The sequence below is a fragment of the Festucalex cinctus genome, chromosome 7 (assembly GCF_051991245.1).
Source record: "Festucalex cinctus isolate MCC-2025b chromosome 7, RoL_Fcin_1.0, whole genome shotgun sequence".
NCBI lineage: Eukaryota > Metazoa > Chordata > Actinopteri > Syngnathiformes > Syngnathidae > Festucalex > Festucalex cinctus.
The window spans coordinates 4427161-4453230 of record NC_135417.1 but is presented as its reverse complement, the minus strand read 5'-3'; the positions used below and the strand labels follow the sequence as shown (position 1 = coordinate 4453230).

The 26070-nt window shown below is 41.3% G+C and overlaps 1 protein-coding gene across 2 annotated transcripts in view; it reads right to left on the bottom strand.

Annotated features, from left to right (window-relative positions):
- The window catches only part of nkd2b (NKD inhibitor of WNT signaling pathway 2b), a 37668-nt gene extending 13381 nt beyond the window's left edge, over window positions 1-24287 (bottom strand). For both annotated transcript variants that reach the window (XM_077527320.1, XM_077527321.1), the window contains exons 1-3: window positions 23986-24287; window positions 23842-23868; window positions 23662-23753 (exon numbers count right to left, since the gene is read on the bottom strand). In XM_077527320.1, the coding sequence (XP_077383446.1) occupies window positions 23662-23753; window positions 23842-23868; window positions 23986-24010 (144 nt within the window). In that variant the 5' untranslated portion in view covers window positions 24011-24287. The remainder of the gene's footprint in view (window positions 1-23661; window positions 23754-23841; window positions 23869-23985) is intronic.
- Window positions 24288-26070: the final 1783 nt, after the last annotated feature.

Here is a 26070-nt window from a genome sequence, read left to right as displayed (position 1 = left end):
ATCGCCTCAATTACATTCAAGACAGCAGTTACGTCGTGACACGCCGGGAACAAGTTTAAAATCTCCAAACATTATTTGGTAGGGTAAGGTTTGTTTTGAAATGGGCCTTCTCACCATGTTGGCGGTGTTTTGTCAGATACTGTGTCAAATATGCCCCACAACATAAACTGTTTACTTCACTGTAAAAACAAATGCGCCTCCCACATCTTTTTTTTTTTTTTAAAAACACTTGCAATTCTTATCACAAGTTGTCAAGTTCCTTTGATTCTGACTAAACGCAAGTCTTATGAGCTACACTGCAGTTCTGTCTGACATCATTCGTCACAGCACTTTGAGCTTTGTTAAGTTCCGTGGGCATTCAAATTGAGAGATTCAACCGTATTAAAATAAACAGGAATGCATGGCGAGTGTGTGGAAGCCGCTTTGAAGTGTCAGTCAACATGTACCATTGTCAGGTCAGCTATGGAATTTGAAATAGACGGGTATTTAATGGGGAATTTTATCAATGCATCAGTTTGCCGTGACATGTCTTTCCCTGAATGGCATTGAGATGAGAACAGAACACCGTGCTGTCATCTGGACAGGCTCCATGTGGCCGAGATATAACTCTCGCAGGCCAGCGGGACTCTGTTTGAGGTCAAACAGGAGGCAGAACTTCTCCCTTGGCAGGACATGAATCACGGGGGGTGAAGCCTCTTCGGTCCTTGTATAACAACAGCTGTGAGAGGGGGGTGGGCAATGGGTTTGGGCAGGGGGAGCTTTTCATGAGAATGCTTCGCCATTGACATAAGTGCACCTAAACTACTTAAAAGTCACCTGCCCCTCTACAATTGAGAGATCTTCTAATACCACCCCGCTCCCTCCCTTTCCCGAACCTGATTATCCTCTCACTTTGATTTGACCTGCTGGACGGTATAAACAAAGATTATCGCCGCTAGCTGGCCGCCGCGCATCTGTCAACGATGCTGTAATCAGCTCTGCTTCATTAAAGCCAGCGTTGATAGCAACGTGATGTAATGGAGGACCTTTTCTCAGCTGTTACACAGGCGGCGGACGCTAAAGCTACTCGGAAACCGCACATCTCATTCCACTGAGTCGTGTTAGGTGTTAAATAGCAGTTCAGTTATGTACAGTATTCGATTAACAACAGGAAAGTAGTTGCACTTAAATTTAGCTGATATATTCATTTTAGGGATGGACGAATACCGATAACAGGTATTGGGTCGATTCCCAGCCTATTTCAAGCTGTATCAGTACTCGCGATGGCGGCTACCTCTTGTGGCCGTTTTTCGATAATTGGAACTAGAAATTAGGATAGAAAATTGCCATTAATTTCATGCAATTGTTAGGCAAAATGCATACTAGGCAAGACACCTCAACACTGTAGCATATTTACTAGGGGTGTGAATTGCCTAGTACCTGACGATTCGATTCGTATCACGATTCACAGGTCACGATTCGATTCGATACCGATTAATCCCGATAAGAATTTATAAGTCGATTGTTGCGATTTTTTTTCATTCAAATTTAGAAAATACTAATCAGTAAGCTTGTAGAGTGTAAGATTTATATGAAAATGTATTATTTATTTATCTGAAATTTCAGTCTTATAGAGGTTGTAATCTGTTTCATGTTTGAACAGCATTAAAATAAAATATTAAGGCTTAATGTTCCGTTCATATAACATTCTTCCATGCTCAAGGTGTGAATCCTAACCCGAAGTCAGACGTTTTGTTGAATATTTTTCCATTAAAAATGGAAGTTTAAAAATCGATTCACACACAAAAAAAAAAAAAGAAAAAGGCAATGATGATAAGACGTTGAATCCGTTGAATCCGAATACCGAATGAACAATTCTGAGCTCTTTAAAAAAAAAAAAAATCGATTTTTTTTTTATTGAATCGATCCGAGAATCGCGCGATGTAGTATCGCGATATATCGCCGAATCGATTTTTTTAAGAACACCCCTAATATTTACACTATATTTAACTGTCTATACAGATACTGATGTAGGGCTGGCCAATATGGCCAAAATATACAACCTCCATTTTTTTTTCCCACTCATTCAGGACGAGTTTAATAAACCCAATTAACATTTATTTAAAGGTTTCATTTATTCAAAAATCATTCCTGTGTTCATACAATAATAATGTGTACTAATTCTGAAACAGTTTTAACATAAACGTAACACTCAGAGTTTTTTGCTTAAATGCCACAATGAAGTAGTTAGTAGCGAATGTTATAACAATAACATTTGGACTTAACAGAACATAAGAACAACAGCTTCTAATAATGCTGAAGACTTGATTTCACGATTTAGCAAATTTTCAATAATTCGATTTTTAAAATGACTTGATTTGCGCTGTCTGATGCCAAGCAAGCACTTGAACGGGCGCATCTGATCTCTGTGTTTACACTTCACCCCACCTCTAACCCAGTACAATCTCAGACCAACTTTTGCAGTTTCTCTAATAATTTCAATTATTTGCTAAATTTGAGCACAACTTACCTGTCTATCTTTTCAAATATGATAGACCTGTTGTAAGGGGTGTGTGGACATATTAACTCATTCCCTCCCAGCCATTTTCACTGAAGCAACCCCCTTCACTCCCTTACTGGATTTTGACAGATTTTGCAAGGCCCACAGAATATTATGTTCTATTGCTATAACAACATGGAACCTACCAAAAGAACGATTAGAGTGTCTTCTTTCATCAGGGAAAAAATGTATATTTCTATCTGTTTCCATTTTGCAGCAACTGGCATTAGAATATAGCTAAGTTTCATCATTATTCACAAATTGTTTAAAACTGGGGGGAAAACAGCTTGTTGCAACATGGCCCTGGTTAACCTCTTATACTCTGCTGCCACCTACTGGCTGTTTTTGTAGTAACTAACATTGCTTCAACCAATATCTTCAGTTCAGAGGCTGCAATAAGCGCACTGTATGCTAGTACAGCTCTAACATAAAATAATAATAATAATAATAAAAACGTATAAATACGTCTTTGGGACACTGGTATTATTTAAAATAGAACAGATTTATCCGTTTTGGGGAGCAAATCAGTTAAAAAGAGTATGACATAAAAAACATTTAGTTTGTACAGTTCTTTAGACTTGTACAAGTTGACTTGAATGGGTTCAAAGGTTTTTCCGGAAGAACGTACCAAGAAACCATAAGGAAGACACACGGGACACCCTTTGAGCACCCACACACACACCTCGTCAAAGAAGGAGGCGGCGCCAGGCAAGGAACAGGACAGGCGCTTGGCCTCAAACAGGATGTGCCGCTGTATGTGGCCTCCATGTGAAATTCTGTAAGCTCCCGCGCAGGCCCCTGGCTCTTAAGCCCAGCCAATGGGGAGCGCATCCAGGCCGATAAAGCTGAACAGATTTGTTCCACATTCCACGGGCCCTTTAAACAACACAGAAGACCTCAGACTGCCAGGTTGCGGCCGAGCTGGCGCGGACAGCAATCCCACCAGGGCCCGAAGGGACTCCACCTCTTATAAAAGTCATGCGGAGACTCTCTTGTCTGGTTTTGAAGGGTTTAGTAGAAGCTGCTCTTGAATCAAGTTGTCTGCCACTCACAGTCAAAAAGTGAGGATTTGATGCACATTCCCGGGCTCTGAGGGTGAGATAGCTTGGAAAACAATCCTCAAAACCAGCAATCTCACCAAAAAGCACTAACTCTGATCTATGAAAGCCGGATAGAAGGATGCTAAACAGTCCGACAACACAGAAGCGCGACAAAGCGTAACAAGCTACAAAGAACGACTGCTAGAGGGCAAAACCATGTCGTTCTTCCAGTTCAATCCCAATGTTGCATGGAAATGACAATTTCTGAATCTAGTATCATCTTTAGTATCCAACTCAATTACCCCACTATGGTTCCTTTTCAACCTTTGATAATGGAAATGTAATTTATTTTTTAAATTTGATGATAGGTTTGATTCTAATCCTAAACCTCAGAACTGAAAGGCAGATGTGATCATCACTACCTCATCGTGCTGCCCAGATCTGTGATTCAATTCAATAAATAAGCATAAACAATATAATAACCTTTATGATAGCTTCCTTCGTCTTCTGATCTCATTCAAACATCTTATTTTTCCATTGGCAGTTACAATTGAACCTTATAAACTCTCCCTGGAAACGAGTGGCTAAGGTGTGCCATAGTGATGAAAAACAATCCCAGCTATTCTTTTGGCCTACATTGCTGCATCTGCTAGATATCTTAAATTTTATTTGAGTTGTAAAGTTTTATAGTGATGGAATGACGAATTAGTTTTGTTGTACGACATTGTCGTTGGAAGAGAAACTGGATTCATATTTTAAAAAACACAAACAGTAAAAGAGAGTAGAGTGACCGCTGCAAGTTACCAATGTCCCACCCAAGTTGCCTATTGCACAACCCATGATCACAAAACACTTCTTTTATATTATTTAAAAGGGAAGTCAACCACCTCAAAATTTCTTGACAATAATATATTCTATGCAGCCCCATGAGTCTAAATACGTTATTCTGGTTAATATTGCGTTAACAGAATGTGAGTTAAGCAGCTCAACCCAACCGTTTTTCATCAATATCAGAAGGCGGCCATTTTGCCAATTGCTGTCGAACGAAAATGACATCACAGTTGCTCAGGTCTCACAGCCAATCCTATCTAAGCTTCAGAAAACAGGTGAGCTATGATTGGTCATTGCCTGAGCCCTGAGCAACTTTGATGTCATCTTCAGTTGACAGCAAGTAGCAAAACTGAGATGGATAAAAACAGCTGGATTTGCAATATTAATCAGAATGTGATGTTTAGACTAGTGAGGTCACATATAACATACTATTGTCAAGAAATGTTGAAGGCTGACTTCCCCTTTAAAACTTATCTTTCAACATTAATCGGCAAAATAAATACCTAAGATGTTATTTGATTTTGAAAAAAAAGCTGCTGGTATAAATGCAGTCTTCTCATCACATAAAAATTGCTAATTACTACTTTCCTATAACTGTCCACTTTGGTGGCATCTTATATACAAACAACACAAATACACAGCAATATTTTTTCTACGTTTAGGTTCTACAGAAAGAGCCGCAAATGGGGAACCACGGGTAGATACGGCTTAATTTTAATGTAATTTTCATTGCATTGAAGTGATTCGTGCGCCACAAACTGTTTTTATGTCAAAACATTGCATCTGAGGGATGCTCAGCCCGTTGTGTCTGTCAGTGGGAGTAACCAAGTATTTGTAAGCACCCTCATCCTCTGCTACGTTCCAACACGATCACTCTCACCCGTAAGGACACTTGTGGTAGTACGTGTCAGGTTCCCAGCTGTCTGTCTAGCATGGAGATGTCAGTTGTAATTGCTCTCACCTGCGAGATAAGCGCCGACACCACTGTTTTCCCCGCTTGTTTTGTTAAGCTGCGTGGGATTCCAGCCTCGGCTTTGAAAAGCGGGCCCGGCACTTCATAGGGGTGAGGCTCTGTGGTTTGGGGGGGTTGCTGGGGCCACGGGCGTTACAGAGCTCCTGTGGGTGACTGAGAAATGTAAACAAACCACGGCGGGAAGGACAGCTGCCTGCTGAAGAGCGGCAAACGCGCACACACTCGAGGGATGCTTTTCCATGTAATCCACAATGACTTTTTTTGGTTGCGGCACTCCCGCTGTTAACGGCTTGCGGGCTGCTGGATAAGCTTCCCGCTGGGTTTCCGGAACATGCCTTCCAGCGGGATAAGAGCGGCTTCACGGTCAGGACCGCAGCTCTACAGTCCACTTGTCACCGCTCCCAACGGGTAAGTTACAAAGAGAGGCGCGGATCCAAATGACCGCCGATGATGAGAGGCGCTCATGCAGCCGTGACCAATCAGCGAGTAATGTAGCATAAACACTACACACTTCCATTTGGGAGGTACACTGGGCAAATGGACACGGTTGAATGTTATGTAGCTTGGTGCCATTACCACATTCAGCCATCAAGAAAACAAAAGGCTCAGGATGCAAGAAAAATGACACAGAAAAACGTTAGCCACAGAATAAGTATTACCTATTCACAAAATACTAGAAGTAGGTATAACATGCACAAAATACCAAAATGTAGCCATGAAAAATTTATAATTTGCACACGAAATACAAAATCATGGCCACAAACATGATACAATGCGCACAATAAATATATTTTAACCATGAAGTCAATATATAATGTGGGCAGAAAATACTAAACCGTGGCGAGGAAATGGATAGAACTGCGCACTAAATACTCAAATTGTGGCCAAGAAATACTATATTGTGGCCACAAACGAGATGTAATGTGTACAAAATACTAGATTGTGGCCATGAAATGGGGAGAAGTGTGGATGAAATACTAATTTGTAGCCAAGAAACGTAGATAACTGAGCACAAAATACTAAATTGCGGCCACACAATGGATTTAACTGTGCACAAAATACTAAATTGTGGCCACGACGTAGGTATAACGTGCACGAAATATTAAATGGTGTCTCTGAAATACGTATAAAGTGTTAAAAAAATACTAAAATGTGGCCACAAACATCGTATAATGTGTGCATGAAACACTAAATTGTGGCCACAAAATAAGTATAAAGTCAACTAAAAATAATATATTGTGGCCAACACTTGCAAATTTTTGCCACAAACTTGCTCATGCTTGTGAAATACTAATTTGTGGGGACGGAATGGGTATAACGTGTGTATGAAACACAAATAATGATTCCTTGCAATGCCAGGCTTTTCACAAAAAAAAACAAAAAAAAGTCTGTAGCTCATCTGCAGCCTAAAATAAAAATCATTATAAAAATTTAACTCAATCATGATATTCAATATTATCTTGAAGCTTTACCCTCAGCCTCTACCTCAACCTCACCATTTCTAGAGAACTCACTCTCAATTACTTACCCAGCTGTCCAATACAGAGCCCCAGCTACTTCGTAGCCACAAATTAGTATTTTGTGCACATGCTATATTTACATTGTGACCACAGTCTTAAAAAAAAAAAAAATCCCCCATGTCATGTCCAGAGCTCCGTATTCTTTATCCTGCCAGCATGTTTTGGGCAAAAATCTCCTAAACACATGTTGCACAAAACACAAGCGGTTCCAGCACCTGTTTTGTCTCGAGTCTCACTTGGATTTGTTGAGTAACTTGCCTGACTGTCTGTGACTACTGCCAGTTTAGGGAAGACCACAAGAATTCTTGACCCTGCAAGAAGAGGCTTGATTCCAAGTTGTGAAGTTCCTCACAAGCCTGGAAGTAGACAAGGGTCAACGCCAAGTGTATTCTTGATGATTCGTGGGCAAAGGACGTAGAGGAGAGTCTGCCATGTTCAGATGACGTGAAGGAATGCCTTGATTTTAAACATGGACAATCTCCAAATGTCCCCTGGCTGTAATTGTTTAGTGTTTCAAGGCATTCTCCCATGAATATAAGGCAGTGTTTCCCAACGTTCAGTCAGCCAAGGCAACTACTTTGCATGAGAAAAATCTCACAAAATGAAATCTGGACCTGTTTAGTTGACCACAACCCTACTACTCTTCTGAACGAATGGGAACAGGTTGATTACATGAGTTAACTCATTGGCTGCCATTGACGACTATAGACGTCATAGATCCTTTTTTACTGGATTGTACTTCTGCCTGTGCTTGTGTGCGTGGATGGTTGTTCGTCTCTGTGTACCCTGCGATTGGCTGGCGACCTGTCCAGGGTGTCACCCACCTACTGCCCAAAGAAAGCTGAGATAGGCTCCAGCACCCTCCGCGACCCTTGTGAGGAATAAGCGGTCAAGAAAATGGATGGATGGATATACTTCTGCCATCTAGTGGAAGAGCATTTAATTGTCCTGAGCATTTATTGATACGCTACTGGCATGGATTAGATTAAGATAGATCGGATAGATCGATAGATTTAAGTATCTATCTAGAGATAATGGAAGTAAAAAAATAGCATCTAGCTAGCTAGCTATCTCTCTATCTAGCTAAATAACTAGCTATCTAGCTGGCTAGCTAGGCTAGCTATCTCTCTATCTAGCTAAATAACTAGCTATCTAGCTGGCTAGCTAGCTTGCTATCTAGTATTCTATCTACTGTATCTAGCTAGCCTACTATCTGTCTGGCCATATATCTATCTATCTATCTATCTATCTATGGAAGAATAACACAAGATAGCTAATTTTCAGTTCAATCAAGTGGAATTGAATAATTTCACGTGGCACATCTGATGATCTCTTGATGCACATTGCACAGTGGTTGTGAAACACTGATACAAACATGAGATGTGGAAAAATGAAAGGAGTACGTCGGTCAATTACTGATGCAACAAAGTCATGTAGCTCAACCAAATTTCTGATGAATTATTCTCAAAGGAAATTATTGGTGAGGGTGCGGGGGCGAACCGAGAGAACATGATGATAAATGTCTTTGAACTGGCAGGCCCATGCACAAAGCGTGAGCCTACATTTTAAACACGACACTTCACCGATTTTGTGTGCTTCTTCTGGCCGTGCGTGCACTTTCGTGACCTGACAGGCAAGCTGCGTGTGCACCAAACACGCTTCCCCAGTGTGAAATTCAGGAACGTAATTCATCCATGGCAAAAGCGGAGATGAAAAGGCAATGGTGCAGAGGGCAGCTCAGCGCGGCGCCGCCTCCTTCTCAGCTTTTGCAGCGGAGCGCACGGGGAGCTGCTGCTTTTCAAAGCCTCGATTATTGCAAACCAAGTCTACGCGGCTGTGCTTTGGATAGGCTCGTCAGTTTTGCTGGCGTATTCTTATCTTATCTCAGATGCTCAATCCACAAGACTCGACCGAGTCTAGTTGTGTAGAATGTCTGGAGGCAGTCCACTTAAAAGCACAAAGTGAGACACTCTAGTATTGATAAAAAGCTCTTGAAAGCCTGGAAAAGAAGCATGAGGTGGTGATGTGCGAGAGGGGCTTAAAAGCTATGAGATAATCAGGTAGTACCAGGATGGAGGAGTCCTCAAAGCCAAGCACATGACACTGGGGGGCGGGGAAAGTTCAGATATTCTGATACACTAGCATTCTTGAAATGATAGGATCAACTGAGCCCCCATCAACATGCAGAAGTAGGTGCTGGTTATAGACAGAGTCCTTACTCAGACTACGTTCACAGACTACGACTACAGAGTTTGGCAAGATACTTCTCCAATTATTACATTTCAAAAGAAGTCCATCGCCAATCGCAATAGCCAACCAATTGCCTGTATAGACAAACAACCACATCTATGGGTAATTTAGTTTCTTCAGTGAACCTAACAAGCAAATTTTTCTAATGTGGGAAGAAGCTGGAGTATGCAGGGAAAAAAAAAAAAAACACGCAAGCACAGCAAGAACATGGAAAGTCCACACAAGAAGGCTGGAGATTTGAACCCAGAACATCTAAACTGTAAGGCAGACGGGCTGTGATTACATCAACCTGTTGGCTTCTAGAAGATTACGTTTGCCCAAATAATTGTAATTAATTCTACTCGGCATTTGCCCCAGGAGAACTTATGATTGACGTGTGCAGTAGACCACTGGATGATTGGACAGTGTCTGAAAACCTGCCAATAATGTTAAAGTCAGACTGTGCATGAAGCAGAATTTGTAGCAATTACACACAGTCAGCAAAGTTTTTTTTTTCCTTTGCATTTTTCAATGTTCACATTTAGACACAGATCAGCTGCTTTCAATTTCTAAATGGAAACTGTGTAAAGCAGGGGTGTCCAAATTTTTTCGTTACAGGGCCACAAACAGAATAATTATTGACGGATGCAAGGGCCTTTTTGCGAAAACCAACCAAGCAAATATGTTTTCATTTATTTTGACAGTTTTTTCTGTTCTGTTAACAGGTACAACGGCGTATTAGGCCCATGTATAAATAAATATATTTTGTAGAGGGGGTGGGGGCAATATTCTGAGAAAAAGAAAAAAAAAATCACAAATTTATGAGAATAACCTCACAGATTTGTGACATTATAAAGTCTCAAATTCGCGAGAAGAAAAATCACAGATGTACGAGCAATAAATTTGCAAATTTGCGAGAAAACCCCCCAAAAAACTCAGAAACTTGTGAGAAATACACGTAGCCTACTCGGATGTTTGTTTATATCCGAGTTTATTTCTCGTAAATTTGTGTATCTTTTTTTCTCGCATATTTTCCACTTTATAATGTCACAAAATATTAGTTTTTTTCCTGTAAATCTGTGAGTTTTTTTCCCTCTCAATATTATGCACATCATTATATATTATAAGAGAAATGTTGTTACTACTTTAGTTGTAAATATTTACTTTGCATATCTAGTAAATCTCCATAAGTTGGATGCGTTAGTAATAGTAGTCTAAGTAGTTTTTAGGTGTGTCATACTGTACCCATGGGGGATTTACTTGTCACACACACTCAATAGCATTGCAGGGCGCATCAAAATTATTTTTTTATGGATATGCTGTGGGCCACTATAAAACAAATGCAGGGCCGCAAATGGCCCCCGGGCCAGAGTTTGGACAGCCCTGGTATAATGAATACTGTCTTTACAATAAATCATTTGGCCTCTTAAACAGAAACCCTGGTCAAAGCCGAGTGATACATGTCTGGGATAAAGGTTTCAAGGCTGTAAAAGATATAATAGGCCCAATGTTACATCAAAATATAACACATTACTACTATTGTTGTAATCATTTTACTTTTGGAATGTGTTACTGTTGTTTTGCACCTCTTTTGTTTGAAGACTGCACTTTCTTTGCGGAGAACCTCCTGTGAAGCAAATGGTGTCTGTGAAAGGCTCTTAGTGAGGGGCCAGGCATCCTTTACGGAGAACTGCTGTTTATTTGAAATGAGCCTTTAGGTAAACACGTTACACGGCGCACAGGGCTAGGTCAGCTTTTGAAGTGGACGGGCCTCAGGAAAGAAATGGGTGGAGGGGGGGGAGAAAAGAAGGCTGCCTTCAGAGGAAATGAGAACAGAGACTTCATTCAGCGCCGTTTCATCATCTCCACATCCATGCACTAAAAGAGCGCAGAAGTCTTCTTGTATTCCTTTAATGTATTATCAAAACCTCTACATTCTACTTTCTTCTGAACATGAGTGCAAAGTTCTCCTTTCGCAAATTCAAATCCCTTGTACAGGACAAAAATAAACCACTTCCTCTTAATGTAGAGTGTTGAGGGTTCTGATGGCGGGAACAGGTTTGTGGAACAAAAGCGAGTTTGCCGTCCCCTCCTCCCCCTCGCCCCCTCAACAACCCCCCTTTGGAGAGACTTTAATGTGATGTGCAGAAAGCGGGCCAGGCCTGCACTGTCTGCACAGCCCGTTTCCAAGCTTTGAAGCCGCTCGAGTGTTTCGACAGCTAACCACTTTCAGATGGGACTGTGGCATTTTATGAGCCGAGTAAAAGCGATACCTACACATATGTAAGCTCGGGGTCCTAAAGTAGGCGGGAGGCTCAGAGCAGAGAAGAGGATAACTAACTCCTCCAGGGTTTCGAATGTGGACCTTTCATCAATCTTATAGCATCGTATATGAAAATAAAGGACAGGAGGATGGTATCAGTGTTCAGGCCTAGATAAAGCAATCCGACGTCGGGAGTCGAACAGCGTCGTAAGGTCGGCTCGAGTTGGAATACGTTGGGTGGTGGTTTTCAGCAAATTTGACATGTTGAATCAGCGTCGGGGCATTTGAACACTGTGATTGGCTGTTAGCTAGCGAATCAGCGCACGGGGGAAGAAGAGCAATTGACGAACGCGGATAAACAGTACTTAGCTCATTTTGTGCATTGTCAATTTGTCACCCTGCTTTACCCTCCGCATTTGAACGTACAATGTCTGTCTGGACAGAAGACCTGGAAGACTTTGTCTCATTGGTTCAAGAGAGATATTACCGTTAAAAGGTTTGCCGACAAAGGTATGAAAGCCAAACAACTATGGCGTGACATTTGGATGCAACAAGATATAGTAGGTAGGATTGACTTTCATAAGCGAGAGTTTCATTCACCTGGGAGGACATCGTGAGAGAAAAAGTAACCGGTATGCATTGTTGACGTTTTTATATCCCGCCCCCGTAAAGAGGTTTCTGCTTGCCTTTAAGGAATAATGACTACCGCCGCCGATGGTAATGGAGGGGAATTACTTCTCGCGTATACGCTGAAGGTACGTAATAGGTGGGTTTCATGTGACGTGACGACAAGCGCCCAACCTCAGATGGGGGGCAGGAAGTAATTTCCCCATAGGAATTAGCGGAGAAAATGGAGAAAAAGTTTTGTGCTGTTTATGGCTGTACCAACCATTCTAATCAAGAAAAAAATCAAAGATACTTTCACGGCCCGAAAGTAGTAATCCATTAGGTTACTACTACCAAAGGTCATTTAAAAAAATAAAATAAATAAAAAATACCGAAAGAAGACGGCAGACCTGGATTAAAAACCTTCGTCTGAAATCCAGAGGATACGCTCGTATATGCAGTGTTCACTTCGTGAAAGGTAAGGATAGAGTAATGAAACTACTTACATAGCTGAATAAAACTCTCAACAGGCCCGTGATATTACCGAAACATAGCTAACCGTGATAATACTATGTGGAGTTTGTTCTACAGCTTGTGTGTCCATGCTAGGTGGCTGTGTCTTTGTTTTTAGCAATGCTATCTACGTTAGCTATCACAACGAGTGGTTCTTAAATTGAGGTCCTTCTTCCAGGAAGACCACAACATACGTTAGACCTCTGAGAAAGGTTAACCTAGCAACACGTAGAAAATAGCAGGTAAAGCAACAGTTAGCCAGCTAGCTAGTAGCCTGATGCCAGTGGTACCTTTTTGTACATTTGTATTGAAAAGAGAATGATCATGAATCACATTTACTCACCCTAACAAAAACAAGACGGCAGTCATTTAATGCTTCTTTTGATCAGAGTTCGCTGACCCAACCACACACGAAATAGTTGCAAGCCTCCAGGCTTTTATACACTTTGATTTGGCTAGCGGTGTAGTACGATGTCTGGAGGACGAGGTAGTTCGCAATGTTGATTGCCTCCACACCAGGCAAATCCGAGTCGAGTTCAGAAAAATCTCTTTTCCTCAGAGTGTAAGGATCATATCAGACATAGTTTACTATTTTTAGAGCCTGTCAGCTACGTCCAGGCTCACCCAATGCTTTTGCATAGTCGCTTTCCATCATTTTCATTTTCTACTTCCTGACCCCCAGTTGAATTTCACGCACCGCCAGAATCATGTGATTGCGACCCACCAATAGTCAGTGCGGTGTGTATTTACGACATTTTTCTACGCGACGTGCCGACGCCACAGAGGGTTGAATTGGTGTATCTAGCCCTTTAAAGGCTCACGAAGAGAAAACGATGCCAGCAGGACCGAGCACCCTCCACTATTTTTTTTTAGTTAAGTCGACAGGAAGTCGAGGGGTTTGTGGCGTGTGTGGTTTTATTCTCCGTGACTCCAACCTAGCAGGGTGTCACTTTCAGGAATGTGAAGCAAGGATGAAGTTTCTAAAGCATTCGGGGGACTGTCTGAGGTTTCTTTTTGTAGTAAATCCAAGAATAACAAAGTAAGTGGTTGCAACCTTCCAAAGGGACCAAGCTGGATGCACATTGCATCACAATGTGAAGAGTTACATGACAAGCTGGGGGGGAAAAAAAAAAAAAAGTAATTGCACACTAAATGATGCATTTATGGCACGGCTATTTATGCTCTCGACAAGCAACAACAAAAGTACGTTAGAACTCGACTACGACAGATTTATGACTAACAATCTATTGTGCTGTTTTAGTTACCCCCCTCAAGATCTATTGTGAAATATATGTCAGGTCGCAGCCTGACCTTTTTGGAGACAATCTCAAGTTTTCCACCACACTTATCCAGTCGAGGGGTCCCCAGTCCTTCTAAAAATAAATAAGAAGCCTCCATTTACAAATATTTAAAGAGACAACATGCGGGAGTGTTCAAGCGGCTTTAGTCGTCAGTGAGCTCATCGCATGCACAGACATCACTGAAGATGGAGTGTGCGCAATTAGAAATGCCCATAATAACATCTCCACCACCCATATAAGCGGAAAAAAAAAAAAAAAAGAATATTCCCCTGGCTGATCCAAGGATTGCGAAATGAAGTCCACTTAGAAAAGAGCAGCAACTTTCTAAGGAGAGGGGGGTGGTGAGGGGGACAGGGGTTTATGTGGAAACATACCTTACACACTAAAATGTAATAACCTTTGAGTCTCCCGGTGTTTTACTTGGCTGAGAGACGCAACAAGATCAAACACAGACTTGGATCCAGACGCTTTTGCCAAAAATGTCAGCATTAAGCACTGGGCTCCAGCTTCAGGTATTTTCTTTCCCCTGGCAGCAAGCGAGAGCAGAGAGACAGACCGGCGTTAACCCAAGCATCCCGTCCGCTAACGCCGCCGCCACACAAAGCATGCTGGGAAAATGAGGGCTACCTGCTGCTATTGACGTCCAGTCTAAACAGTCACATCGGATACATTTAAAGACACCGCATGGATTGTAAAAGCATGGTTGGATGAGTTTGGTGTGGAAGCACATGAGAACCCTGACCTCAACCCCATCAAACGACAAAAGAGATTTCTGACCTCTCAAACATCCTTCCAGATTAAAATTGTGCTTCCAACCACAAAAGCATGACCAATAGAGGTGTGCAAAATTTCCGATTCTTAGATTATTCACGATTCGGCCGTGGAACAATCGAGAACGATTCACAAAAGTCCAAATTCCGATTATATAAATATGCCAAGGGAACCGAAACTAAAAGTGGACCGGAGCGAAAAGTACGCGGAACTGAAACGCAGTAGCGCGCGCGGTCTTCGGGACGCTTAATGGGACGGACCGAGAGTACACATCCACAACTCACGCCTCGACATTCAAAACAACAACAAGCATGGCTGAGCTGACCAACCCACCTCTTCGTCCGATCAGACCTGCTCCGAAAAGGCAAACAACTTCAGGCGGAAGTATCAGCTGGCTGGCTGCAGTGCGTCGGTTAGCGTTCTACAGGGCGCAGCGCAGTGATACGAACGAACGAACGAACAGAAAAGTAGTGGCTGGCGGTAATGGCGTCTGACTTTATTCAGAAAAGAGTATTGTGGTGGAAATGTATCACGCTTTTGAAAACAAATAGTTTTTTTTTTAGAAGAAAAACGCTTTATTTCCGAGACCCCAGCCAGCTTGCTGGACTATTTTCCTCTCGTCCAACGTCGAACCAGAACTGGTGTCACCGAACGCTGTCAGAAAGAAGTCAGTGCTGATCGCACACACGGGAGGTGAGGATCAAATTGAGATTCATGTTAAAAAAGCCGAACGATCCCTTTAATGTTTACACGTTCAGGTTTACACAAGTTAAAAAGCAGAAAAGCACTTGAGGGTTTTTTTTTTGTACCTCTGAGAAACTTTAATGTTTACATGTTCATCTTTACACAATTTAAAAAGCAGGAAAGCACTTTTTTTTTTTTTAGGCATTTGTATTGAAGTAGTAGTTCACATTGTCTTTCATTTATATCTCAGTGCACTTTTGAGTGGATAAAAATAATATATTTTTGCTCAATGCTATGTTTTATTCTGTTGAAGACTGAATATACTTAAAAGCTGTTGTTACAGAATGAGGACTTGAGTATTTTATTTACTGTTTTGAACTGTTAACTTGATACTGAAATAGTAGTTTATTTAGGCCTGAGAGGACTTTTGTACTATTTTTGTAACTAATGTACGAAACATTAAAAGCACCAAAATACATTGGGTTTTTTCTGCTGCCTGGGGGGAAATCAATAATCGTTTTATAATCGAATCGTAGCCTCTGAATCGTAATCGCAATCGAATCGTGAGGTGCCCCAAGATTCCCACCTCTAATGACCAAATCCAGGATTCCCGATGAGATAAATTGTGGTCGTCTACAACATTTAGTGATTAGCGTGCCGAGACAGATCATCACGTTTGTCGCGTTAATTGGTCTTAAAATGATCATTATTTACCACGTTATTTGTTTTGTTCATCTATCTTTGCCAGCAACCTATAGTGAGAGGAAGAACAATTAACTCTTCTACTACATGGCAGAAGTTACGCGAACTAAACTGGATTTCAAGACACTTTATCATTAGTTCAGTAGTTCAAACCGAACTTGAATCTGTTCCGTGAACATGCTCATAACTCAAAGCGCTCATATCTCAAATCATCTGTCCCCATTCAAATGAATGGAAATGACATTATCGCTGCCACCATTCAGCGCTAATGTCTCAGGTTTGCGCTCACAAGTCAAAGCAACATTTCGGCCAAACGACGACTCATACCTCGAAAAACTTATATCGGGTTTTTGCATACTTCCTGTAATGCCCTTGCATGTGGGACAGGAGAGACAATAAAGCGTATGAAACACAGTGAGCACACTCACGTCAGCCACAGCCCACGCAACGCTCAGAAGCAGATTCACTGACGTCACATGCTACACCACCAAGCTCCGCCTCCCAAAGGCACATAGCTAACACCAGAGGTGGGAAGTAATGTGCTACATTTACTCAGTTACATTTATTCAAGTAACTTTCAGTAGTTTTAATGCAACGCTTGACACAATTGATTTTTTTTTTGGGGGTGGGCTTGGTTTGCGAGACTTCCTGCTCGGGCTCTGTTCACCAATCAAACGTAATCACGATAGTGACGTACATTTCACCAATCAAACAAAGCCAGATACCCACATAATCGCACGCAGGCTTTGCTAAGCTTGTCAAAGTGACTCATTTCCGTGAAAAGAAGTGGAGGATACATCATCATGCGACGTTTCAAGAAGAATACCCCTGCTCTCACATGATTAAGACAATGTTTACGTTCACGTGTACGAAAAATAACAGTTTCGTAATGAGCTGTCGTCTGTGTCTGACCAAATGTCAACCTATAAAAGCTCGACGTATAACTTGAGAACGCACGTTGCGCTAAGTTGAGAATAAAGAATAAAGGTTGTGTAACACTTGGCAACAATACTTCATCATTTCTTAGATTTACAGCTCCTTTAGGTATCCCAACTTCATATAGTTCATGATCAAATGCTGACATCTTGCCATTCTGCGCCGTGCAACTACACACGGTTGCTCTCTGAAGTCCAGAAGCGGCAAACGGCGTAAACAGCATGAAAAGACGCGAGTGACTCCAAAGCGCCACTGACGGCACGGAGAGAAGGCGACACAACTTAATTCCACGAAGATAACAGCTCTGATAATAATGGAAGTGCGTCTCTTGTCTAAAAATATTCCCTTTGAGCTGTCTGAGAACGACGCTCATGAGATCCTTTCAAGCTCGTTACAAGGCACATCATTTTTTTTTTGTATTTGTATTCAGTAGATGGACATCCACATGCCATGCCGACATATATGCATATGAAAAAAACAAAAAAACAAACACTTTTAACCATCAAAGTCTAAGGAATCAAACTATATGACCTTGTGGTTTCACAAGCAAACAAGTCAGACGGACATGTTCAGGATTGCTTGGCCTTGGCGGAGGTCATCTCTCTACTGAGAGCTATTCTAATTGTCAGCGCACGATTGTTTCTGTCCTCCCAGGGTGTTACGACGGTGCTGTGTTGAACGTACTCCAAAATACCCTCATGGACATGTAATGCTCCAGCAGCGCCTCTTTCCATCAAACACACCGAGTGGGTGAGACTCGCCCTCTGACTCAGAGGCGTCGCGGTGACGCTCATGCGAACGCCAGCGACATGAAAGAGCGGCTAAATAAGCATCTCGCGCTGGTGATGAGTGCGGAAGCCGCCCTGGTGATGATGTTTACAGTGACGGCGAGGTCAGTATTCGGCAAATGGCAAATCGACATGGGAACAGATAAACAGTCGTACAAGTGTGGAGTGATGCGCATATTGGTTGACTAATAGTTGAAGGAAGTGAAGGTGAGATGAAAAGACACGAGGTTCGGTTAAGTTCAGCTCGCTAAACACGGATTTGATTTGGATTTGGTAGGAATACAATAACTGATTTATATCACCAAAAGATTAATTCAACTTTGCCAAGTTAGTGTCACTTGAAGAGTTTTTTCCTCCTAAACGTCAATCTAATGTATTCACTCATTTACAAACTACAGTGGACCTCTGAAATTTCAATAGGAGTTCTGTTTGTCCACCAATCAATGGGCCGCAAGCGTGTCAAGCTCCTCCCTCTCTGTGGTTGTTACCACAACTAAAGCCTGCCAAAATGTGGTTTATTTTAGTATCATTCAAAGTTTGTGACAATGGGAAAACTTACTAATAGATCTGAGCTGAACTAAACCGAACCGGTGGTAAAAGAGCGTCTTCCTCCCAAAAGTAAGGCAGATGTTGCCCCACTTTCTCTCCCGATACCTCTGAAACCCCTCAAATATCTCCCCAAAGAAGAAAAAAAAAAAAACACCCTTAAATCCCTACTCCTCCTCTTTTCCTCTTCCACGGCAACCTTCCACCCCCTTCCCACCACAGCCCCTCTCCCCGCTCCAGGATTTTTCAGTACAAACCAGGAACAGATGTCTGCCGGGGCCGTGCTGAAAGACCCCGCTGTTCTGGATGCCAGCCACATGCTTTTCATTCAGAGATGAAGGCTCACAGTTCGCCTTCTTGTGAAGCCATTTTCAAGGGGGGTGTGGGGGTGGGGGTGGAAAAAAAACAGACCCTCCAAATGCCTCAAGACTGTTTAAAAAGAGCTACATATACCAGCGCACCTTTATGTCTCCTCTCTGCTGTGTTCGCATCTCAGGTGGTGCTTTTTTTTTTGTTTTTTTTTGTTTTTTGGGTGTTTAGTCGTTCCAAATCATGAGCAAGGCAGAGTACAAAGTCATGGTGCGTTGCTGGTGAGAATGTTATTTGCATCCAGATGGGCAGGAGCAACATCTCTCTATTGATGTACTGATTACAACCTCAGGTTAGGTGTTGACATGTTCAAAGGCAACAGGAGCAGATTGGTGTGAAAGTTTTAATGATCTCAATTGAAGCAACAATAAGTTCGAATTGTGCTTTGTTACAATAGCTTCAAATTTCAAAATCATTTGGCAGTTTTGGTTTTCTTTTGGCTTTTTATAGCCAAATTTGAGTTAATAAAATCAAATCTCCAAGTGTATAGAATGACTAAATACGCTAAAATCTATCAATCAAATACTACCATTGTGACAGCAAACAAACTTTCCCTGTAATCGGCATCCCGGAAGCAAAGCGTGAACAAGGGAGCCAATTGGCATTCCAAAAAGCTGACCAATAGGATCGCTCCAAGACCCTCGCTCCTTTTACGTCCGTTTTCGGAAGGCTGACTGTAGTCTGTGTTTACATACAATCAATAACCTTTTTCCTTTTGGCCTTTCAGGGATTTAGAAAAGTTCATCAGTCCCATTGAAGATGAATGGGGGAAAGTTGGTATTGACGTTAAATTGTGAGAGTACTGTAGGTAATGTGGAATGAGATGATATATACCCCGGAAGGTGTGAATTTTTCAAGCAAGTTGAAATTTGAACGGTGTAAATGGGAAGTATTATGCTCGTATAATACTTTCAGCATTCCCACAAAAATCTAAGATGCATCTGTGGGACAATCATCATTAAGTTATGACCATGTGCTTTAGTGTTTTTATGCTTTATTATTGATGGCACTTATATATTTATTTGCTCTTTTATGACGGACAAAATTTGTAAAATCGTACCTAAATCACTGCCTAAAAATTGAGTAAAGTTTTGATGGCAACAGTACTGAAAGAAATATTTCTTTTGGAAAAATGCTGCTAAGAAATATAAACATTAGCATTCCAGAATAGGTTTCCACCGTACAGAGGTATAGGGTCTTAACAAACAAAACAAAAAGAAAACACTTATTCCTTATTGCCGCTTTAAATCTTATTTTTACTATTGACATTTATGTCACAGAGCGTTTGGAACATGATCTCAACTGAGCCCCTTTTTACTCCAAGTGTATTCATATTAATCCTTTTAAAGTGGAACACCAAAGTTTTCTTTTGTCATGGAATGTACAGTGTTGACACGGTGGCTCCCCACAAGCAAGTCTGTGGCAAGACTTGAGAGAAAAGGCGGTGCTGAAAGGCCAAATTAGCCTGTCATTATTGGGGCATCCCAGCGAGCCCGTTTGAAGCACTTTGCTTGTGCGCGACAGCGTTTTGGACCTTGTTGATGTTTCCAGAGGTGAGACGCACAGTGAACCCTCACACGGCTCTCGTGAACTCATGAGCACACTCCCCCAGACTGACTTAGGGACTTTTAAGCATTCAGTAAGTGCAGGCTTGCTGATTTTTGGGGAGCTAAAATACATGCATTGGTCTCACTTGAAGTGAAGGCGTTTCAGGCATGACCATGCCGCTGTCCACTTCTGCACTGGAAGTGCGATTACACGCCGAAGGCAACCAGCCAGCCGACTGGAGTCATGCTTTGCCGAAAAACCAATATTTAAACAAGTTTGATCGGCTGTTATTTCTTCCTAAAGCAAAGCCTCCGCAGATTGCCGGGTCAAAATTAAAGCTTTATCAAGAAGCTTTTCTCGGTTTACACAGACTCGCGTTGGGCACAGGCCATGTTTGCGCTTCTTTTCCCGGCAGTACACCAACCCCTGCACCCCCCCCGCCAGACATCCTCGCCAAGAAGGGGCAGGGGGATTGAGGGGTGAGGGGTTTGGAGGTTCCACTGATATCAGAGCCCTTTTATAACTCTCAGCACTGCACTTTGAAGTCGCAGCCAGACAGCTCAGGAATCTTACTCCCCCGTTTGACAATGAGGAGGAAAAGGGGGGTGGGATGGTCGCAGGCTCGCAGCTAAACAACATGTTTGGCCAATCTGCTCCCCTCTCTGAAGTCACAAGTAACGCTATCTGTCCCTGCAGCTCATTAAACAGGCCACTGCTAAGACAAAAAACACCAAGTGAGGGCCAGATGTTGAGAAGGTCTGCACACTAAAGACTAGACCGTCCTACTCTTCAATTGTTTCATCAATACCTTCAAAATTGCAGTATGAACTTTTCTTTACCATAATTACTTGCACTTGAGATGCTGAGTCATGATAATCACATAAAAATGTATCTTTAAGATGGCCAATTTAAGACCAGCACGTGTTCCATCCATAAAAACACCAGATGAGCCTTTTTTCACAGTGGAAAGAAGTCGAATGTCCTATAAATCATTTCATTCCAAATATGCTTCACAAGAGTTTTTATTTGGCCTTTAGCTGTGCATTTTCCAAAACAAAACAGCTGAACACAACAGATGTGAAGAGTGATGAAGATTAAATGCTAGATGTGAGAAAATGCAAACTCACATTCAAAGCAGTGTCCATTCTAACACTAATCCCCATTCGATTTATTGCACAAACAGAAACAAAATAAAGAAGAAAATAAGTGTATTCAAACAAGCTGCTGTGTCCACTCAACAGTATGCAGTTTGGCTAACGGTTAGCCAGCCGCTAACTTGAGCTCACAACAATAAACTGTACACTCGCCTTGCATGACTCCCACGTCACTATGTCAGGCCCCACCTTTTAAAGCCATACACACTCAAAGTCACAGATATTATAGTTTCAAACGAGGTGATGGCGACCCCTAGTGGACAACAATAATAGCTGCATCTCACAAGCGCATTTTGTTGTTTGAGAAAGAAAAATATATATTTTTTTTTTTTCATAAATACAGACAAACTACAATCCATTCTCACATTCACAATTTAATGAGTGAATGTTGAACCCACACTACGTGAACAAAAATTAGGCAAACATACCAGTGGCATACATTTTAAAATAGTTGATAAACTGTAAAAGCAATAACTAAATTTTGAACTTTTCCACTAAACTAGTAATGTTATTCTGAAGGACTACAAAAAAAAACAAAAAGAAAAATTTGCTGACGCTTGCCTTGAATTGCAACTACACACACACAGACGTCTAATCTACTACTACCATTCCAAAACATGACACGATCTGATCCTGGTACAGACTTCAAAATTGAAAATATGTGGCATCAAAATTGCTGCGCTATGGTAGATACATTTTCAATGAGCTGCACTGGGACGTTAAAACACCCCCAAGGACGTTTTTACATCAATAAACTCAAACATTAATGTAACGCATGAGCAGGCAGACCCATTTTTTCCTCTGCCGTACCGAATATGAACTCATTTTCAGTCCGTATTTCATAGACAACACAATCATGTGAGAGACTTTTTGATGTTTTTTTTTTTTTTGGGGGGGGGGGGGGGGGGGGATAAAAAATCTCCTTTTTGCCAGATTCTGGCGACAGCTGACATGCATAAAGATGAAAAAGGGGCTGAATATGCAGATGTGGTTCCAAGGAGGGAAACGCATGGAAAAAGGATTACTCTCAACTTTACCACCGACACTATAGTACATGTGGTCACATATATATATATATATGATGGCATATTCGGCCATGTTGTCTCACTTGTTCCTATTAAAGTTTTTTTGTGAAATATGGATCGTTACTTAGCTCCTATTATAATGCGACTGACTACTTGTAATGATAGCAAATAAATTAGTTGCCTGGAGCGTTATAGACGTACGGGTGGGAAGCACCTACTAATAAAAGCCTTGTGCCTTTGGTGGTTTCCCCTCCAGGGCGAGTGTGAACTCCAGCGCCCCTTTAATTTGCCACCAGTGGGCGGATAATAACCTGATTTAATCTTTAACTCTAGCACCATTACAACCACCCACCTCACCTACTATACTATACTCCCGTGTAAAACTCCACATAATTTGTGGGCCCCTCAGAGGGAATTGAAGTGATATCATGTGCTGCTGATTGGGAGCTACTCTATAAAATGGGATGCATTGAAGGAGGGGTTGACACAGGTTAAATTCCTGACCCCAGCAGCCACAAGAGCAAACTTTACACACCTCACTTGGGAGAAAACGCAACCTTTCCATTCACTGTGTACAGTATGTGTGGCTTTCTTATCCTATCCAGTAAAGGTGGTGTGGAGCGGGGCTATAATCGCAACAGTGTTGTGTCGGGAGCCAGACGTGGCCGAAAGAACAACAAGACACTTTGCGCTTGTCTTCACGCATGCTCGTCAATACACTTCGCCTCCTCCTTAAAAGTCAAGAAGTGCTCATCTCCTCTTACAGGGTGGAGGGGGGTGAGATGGTGTCACAGCTCCGAGCAGACAACTTTGAAGTGCCTGACACACTCATCCCATCAGCAAACGCACCCACACAAGTTTTCAGTTTTATAGTATTTCAGTTCTATCAGTTTCAGAACCCAAAATTGCTTTCGTTCCAGTAGAAAGAAAATGTGGCTGACTCAATAAAAAAAAAAAAGATAACCAGCCACCCAATTTGGACCCCAATCCAAAGTTTGGGGAACCCTACATGATAGATAGATAGATAGATAGATAGATAGATAGATAGATAGATAGGGGGCATTTATAGAATAAGTGGAATATCTGCGTTTATGCATTTGGTTAAATATTTACAAATAGTATGTAAAGTACTTCACATGTTTGCATCAACAGTGTATTTATTCAACTTTGTTAATTAACTGCACACGAAGAGCTTTTGTATGAGATTAAAACTTCCCATTAGTGGTGAATACAAATTCAAATACAGTATATGACCTTTAATAGTCTGACTTTTTAAGTTAACAATAACCACCATATTAGATAGGAGTCAAGTATCCACTATACCTGCACGTTCTTCATCTTGTGATCCATCCCTCCATAGCGCTCAGATTCGTCCATCCCCCTCCGGAGGAAAGCGTTCACAACAAAACTGTCCCCTGACACATAAAAAGAATAAAGAAACAATCAGCGTGAAAAAGTTAATCACTGCTGAATATTCTTCATGCACTTGTTCATGAGACTAACCTTCTGGGTTCTCTCTGCGCTTGCAGGCTTTAGATCATGAGAAACACACATCGTTAGTTCATGCTTTAAATGCTTCATGTTTATACGGTGCAGCATAAAACAAACAAAAAATATATAAATAAATAAAGAAAATAAATCTCTTACCGTGTTTCGATTGTAGTTTTCCCATTCTTGAATCCCGCGTCGCTGGATCAGTAAAACGGTACCGAGTAAATCCGAAGTGCCTCAGCTCAGATGCAGCGTGGTCACATTGTGCAGCGGCCGAACTCCAACTTTATCCAAAGTCCGACAATTAAATGTCTCGTTCATGGAGGAAGTACCGAACGTCCACAAAAATAACACAGCGAAGTCGTCAAAAGTGATGGTGGGAGACCTTTTAGCAGGACGCCCCCTCCTCTCATTTCACTTGAATCCGACTGGAAGTGGAGCGGCTGTGAAGTGGAACAAACCCAGCAGCAGACGCGCTTAATGGTTGGCAAGTTCGACGTCACAACGGCTAAGTGCATCCGGTTACGTCTTTAAAAGCAAAAGCTTGCAATAGCGGTCAGCCACGCCAATGGGGAATTTTGTTGAGTACAATAATAAATCGTACGTAGAATCAGATCTATAATTATGTACGACAGCTTCTCCGCATAACAGATAGAGTAATAAACTATCTATCCTATGCTGAGGATGAGAACACCCTATGCTGGAAAAAAATCCATCCATTCTTCAGAGATAGTAAATTGCCTTATGTTAAATGTTCAAATAATTTATCGAAAATTAAAATAAAAAAATAAATAAAATTAAATTAAAACAAAACAAAACACTAATAATAAAAAAATAAAAAAGGTACACCGTACACCTAACTGAGGTATAAAACTTCATTTTGAAGGGCATATACTGAACTTCCGGTATATTTTAGATTGACCATCCAGCAACGATTTAACGCCTCACTATGCAAAAGGCAGATTATAAAAAGTCATCAAATGGTGAGTGTAAAAAAAATGTAACGATACATTATTCAAAAGCTTTTCTCATCATTAATGTGACATATAACATACAACTCAATTGAAAACAACATTAAACAGCGAAAGTGTGGGTATACAAGTGTGCGCACTTTCTTATAAGTGGAGTGTTCAGAATTAACCAGTCACATTAATGTTAAGTGTGATATGCATACTTTTGCAAACACATTCTCTCATTTGTCTTTACTGTACCTGTCTTGATTTGTTTTTCTCAGATGACTTGTACAGGTTATAGGTCACAGTAATGGTGGAAAGTGTTTTGAAATGATTTTTATTTAGGTCTCTCTCTCTCTCTCTCTTTTTTTTTTTTTTAAATATATCAAAAGATTTGAACAGGGGTGTGTAGACTTTTTATATTCCTATTCCTTCTTAGTTATGTTTTTTTTTCCTCACTGTTATGCACTACATTAAATGGTTGATTAAGCTGTCGAACTTGCACAACAGAACTGGCCTAAGATCAGATCTTTTTTTTTTTTTTTTTGCCCACAATTGATTTTGGTGTACCAAAACGGTTTTAGAGTTTAAGGAGCGTGCATCACATGTGCTAAAGATAAACTGCTGTTTGTAGAAGAGAACCTGGAAGAACTCGCTGTACTTTGAACGTTCTTCACTTCAAAAGCTGCTCCACACTTTTATGGTTTGTTTCTGTTGGCGGGCGTTAAAATCGTCTGGCTGAGGAACACACGCGTCCTCATGTTATGACTATGTAAGGGCCATCATTTTTTTCCCCCCCTCTGCATGAACTCATTAATGTGTATTTTGTACACAGCACACTCCTGCTGAGTATCTTCCAAATGAGTGGACATGATTGCAGGTGGTCCTCAGTTAACATTTCTAGATGACAAACGGGAAAAAAAAAATTGCTTGTCCAGCCATGTCAGAATTGTCACATGGCGGAAGAAGGCACGCTCAGTTACCACTATATATATTTTTTTGTTTAATGTTTTATATTTACTGCATCAAAGTGTTTATCATACAAAAATGTAGTGTTATTCCAACTACTGCTGGATTTGTGTAGCTTAGTGATTACTTACAATACGTTCTGACATGTACACAGTCACCATAAACTGAGGACTCCTGTACTGTATTTGAAAACTTTTTGGGTATAAGGACTATAGAGATGTAACGATATTCAAACATCACGATACGATACCACGATGTGAAGTTTACGATACGATAATTATCACAATATTGTGTGGAGGTTGGCGATACAAAAAAAAAT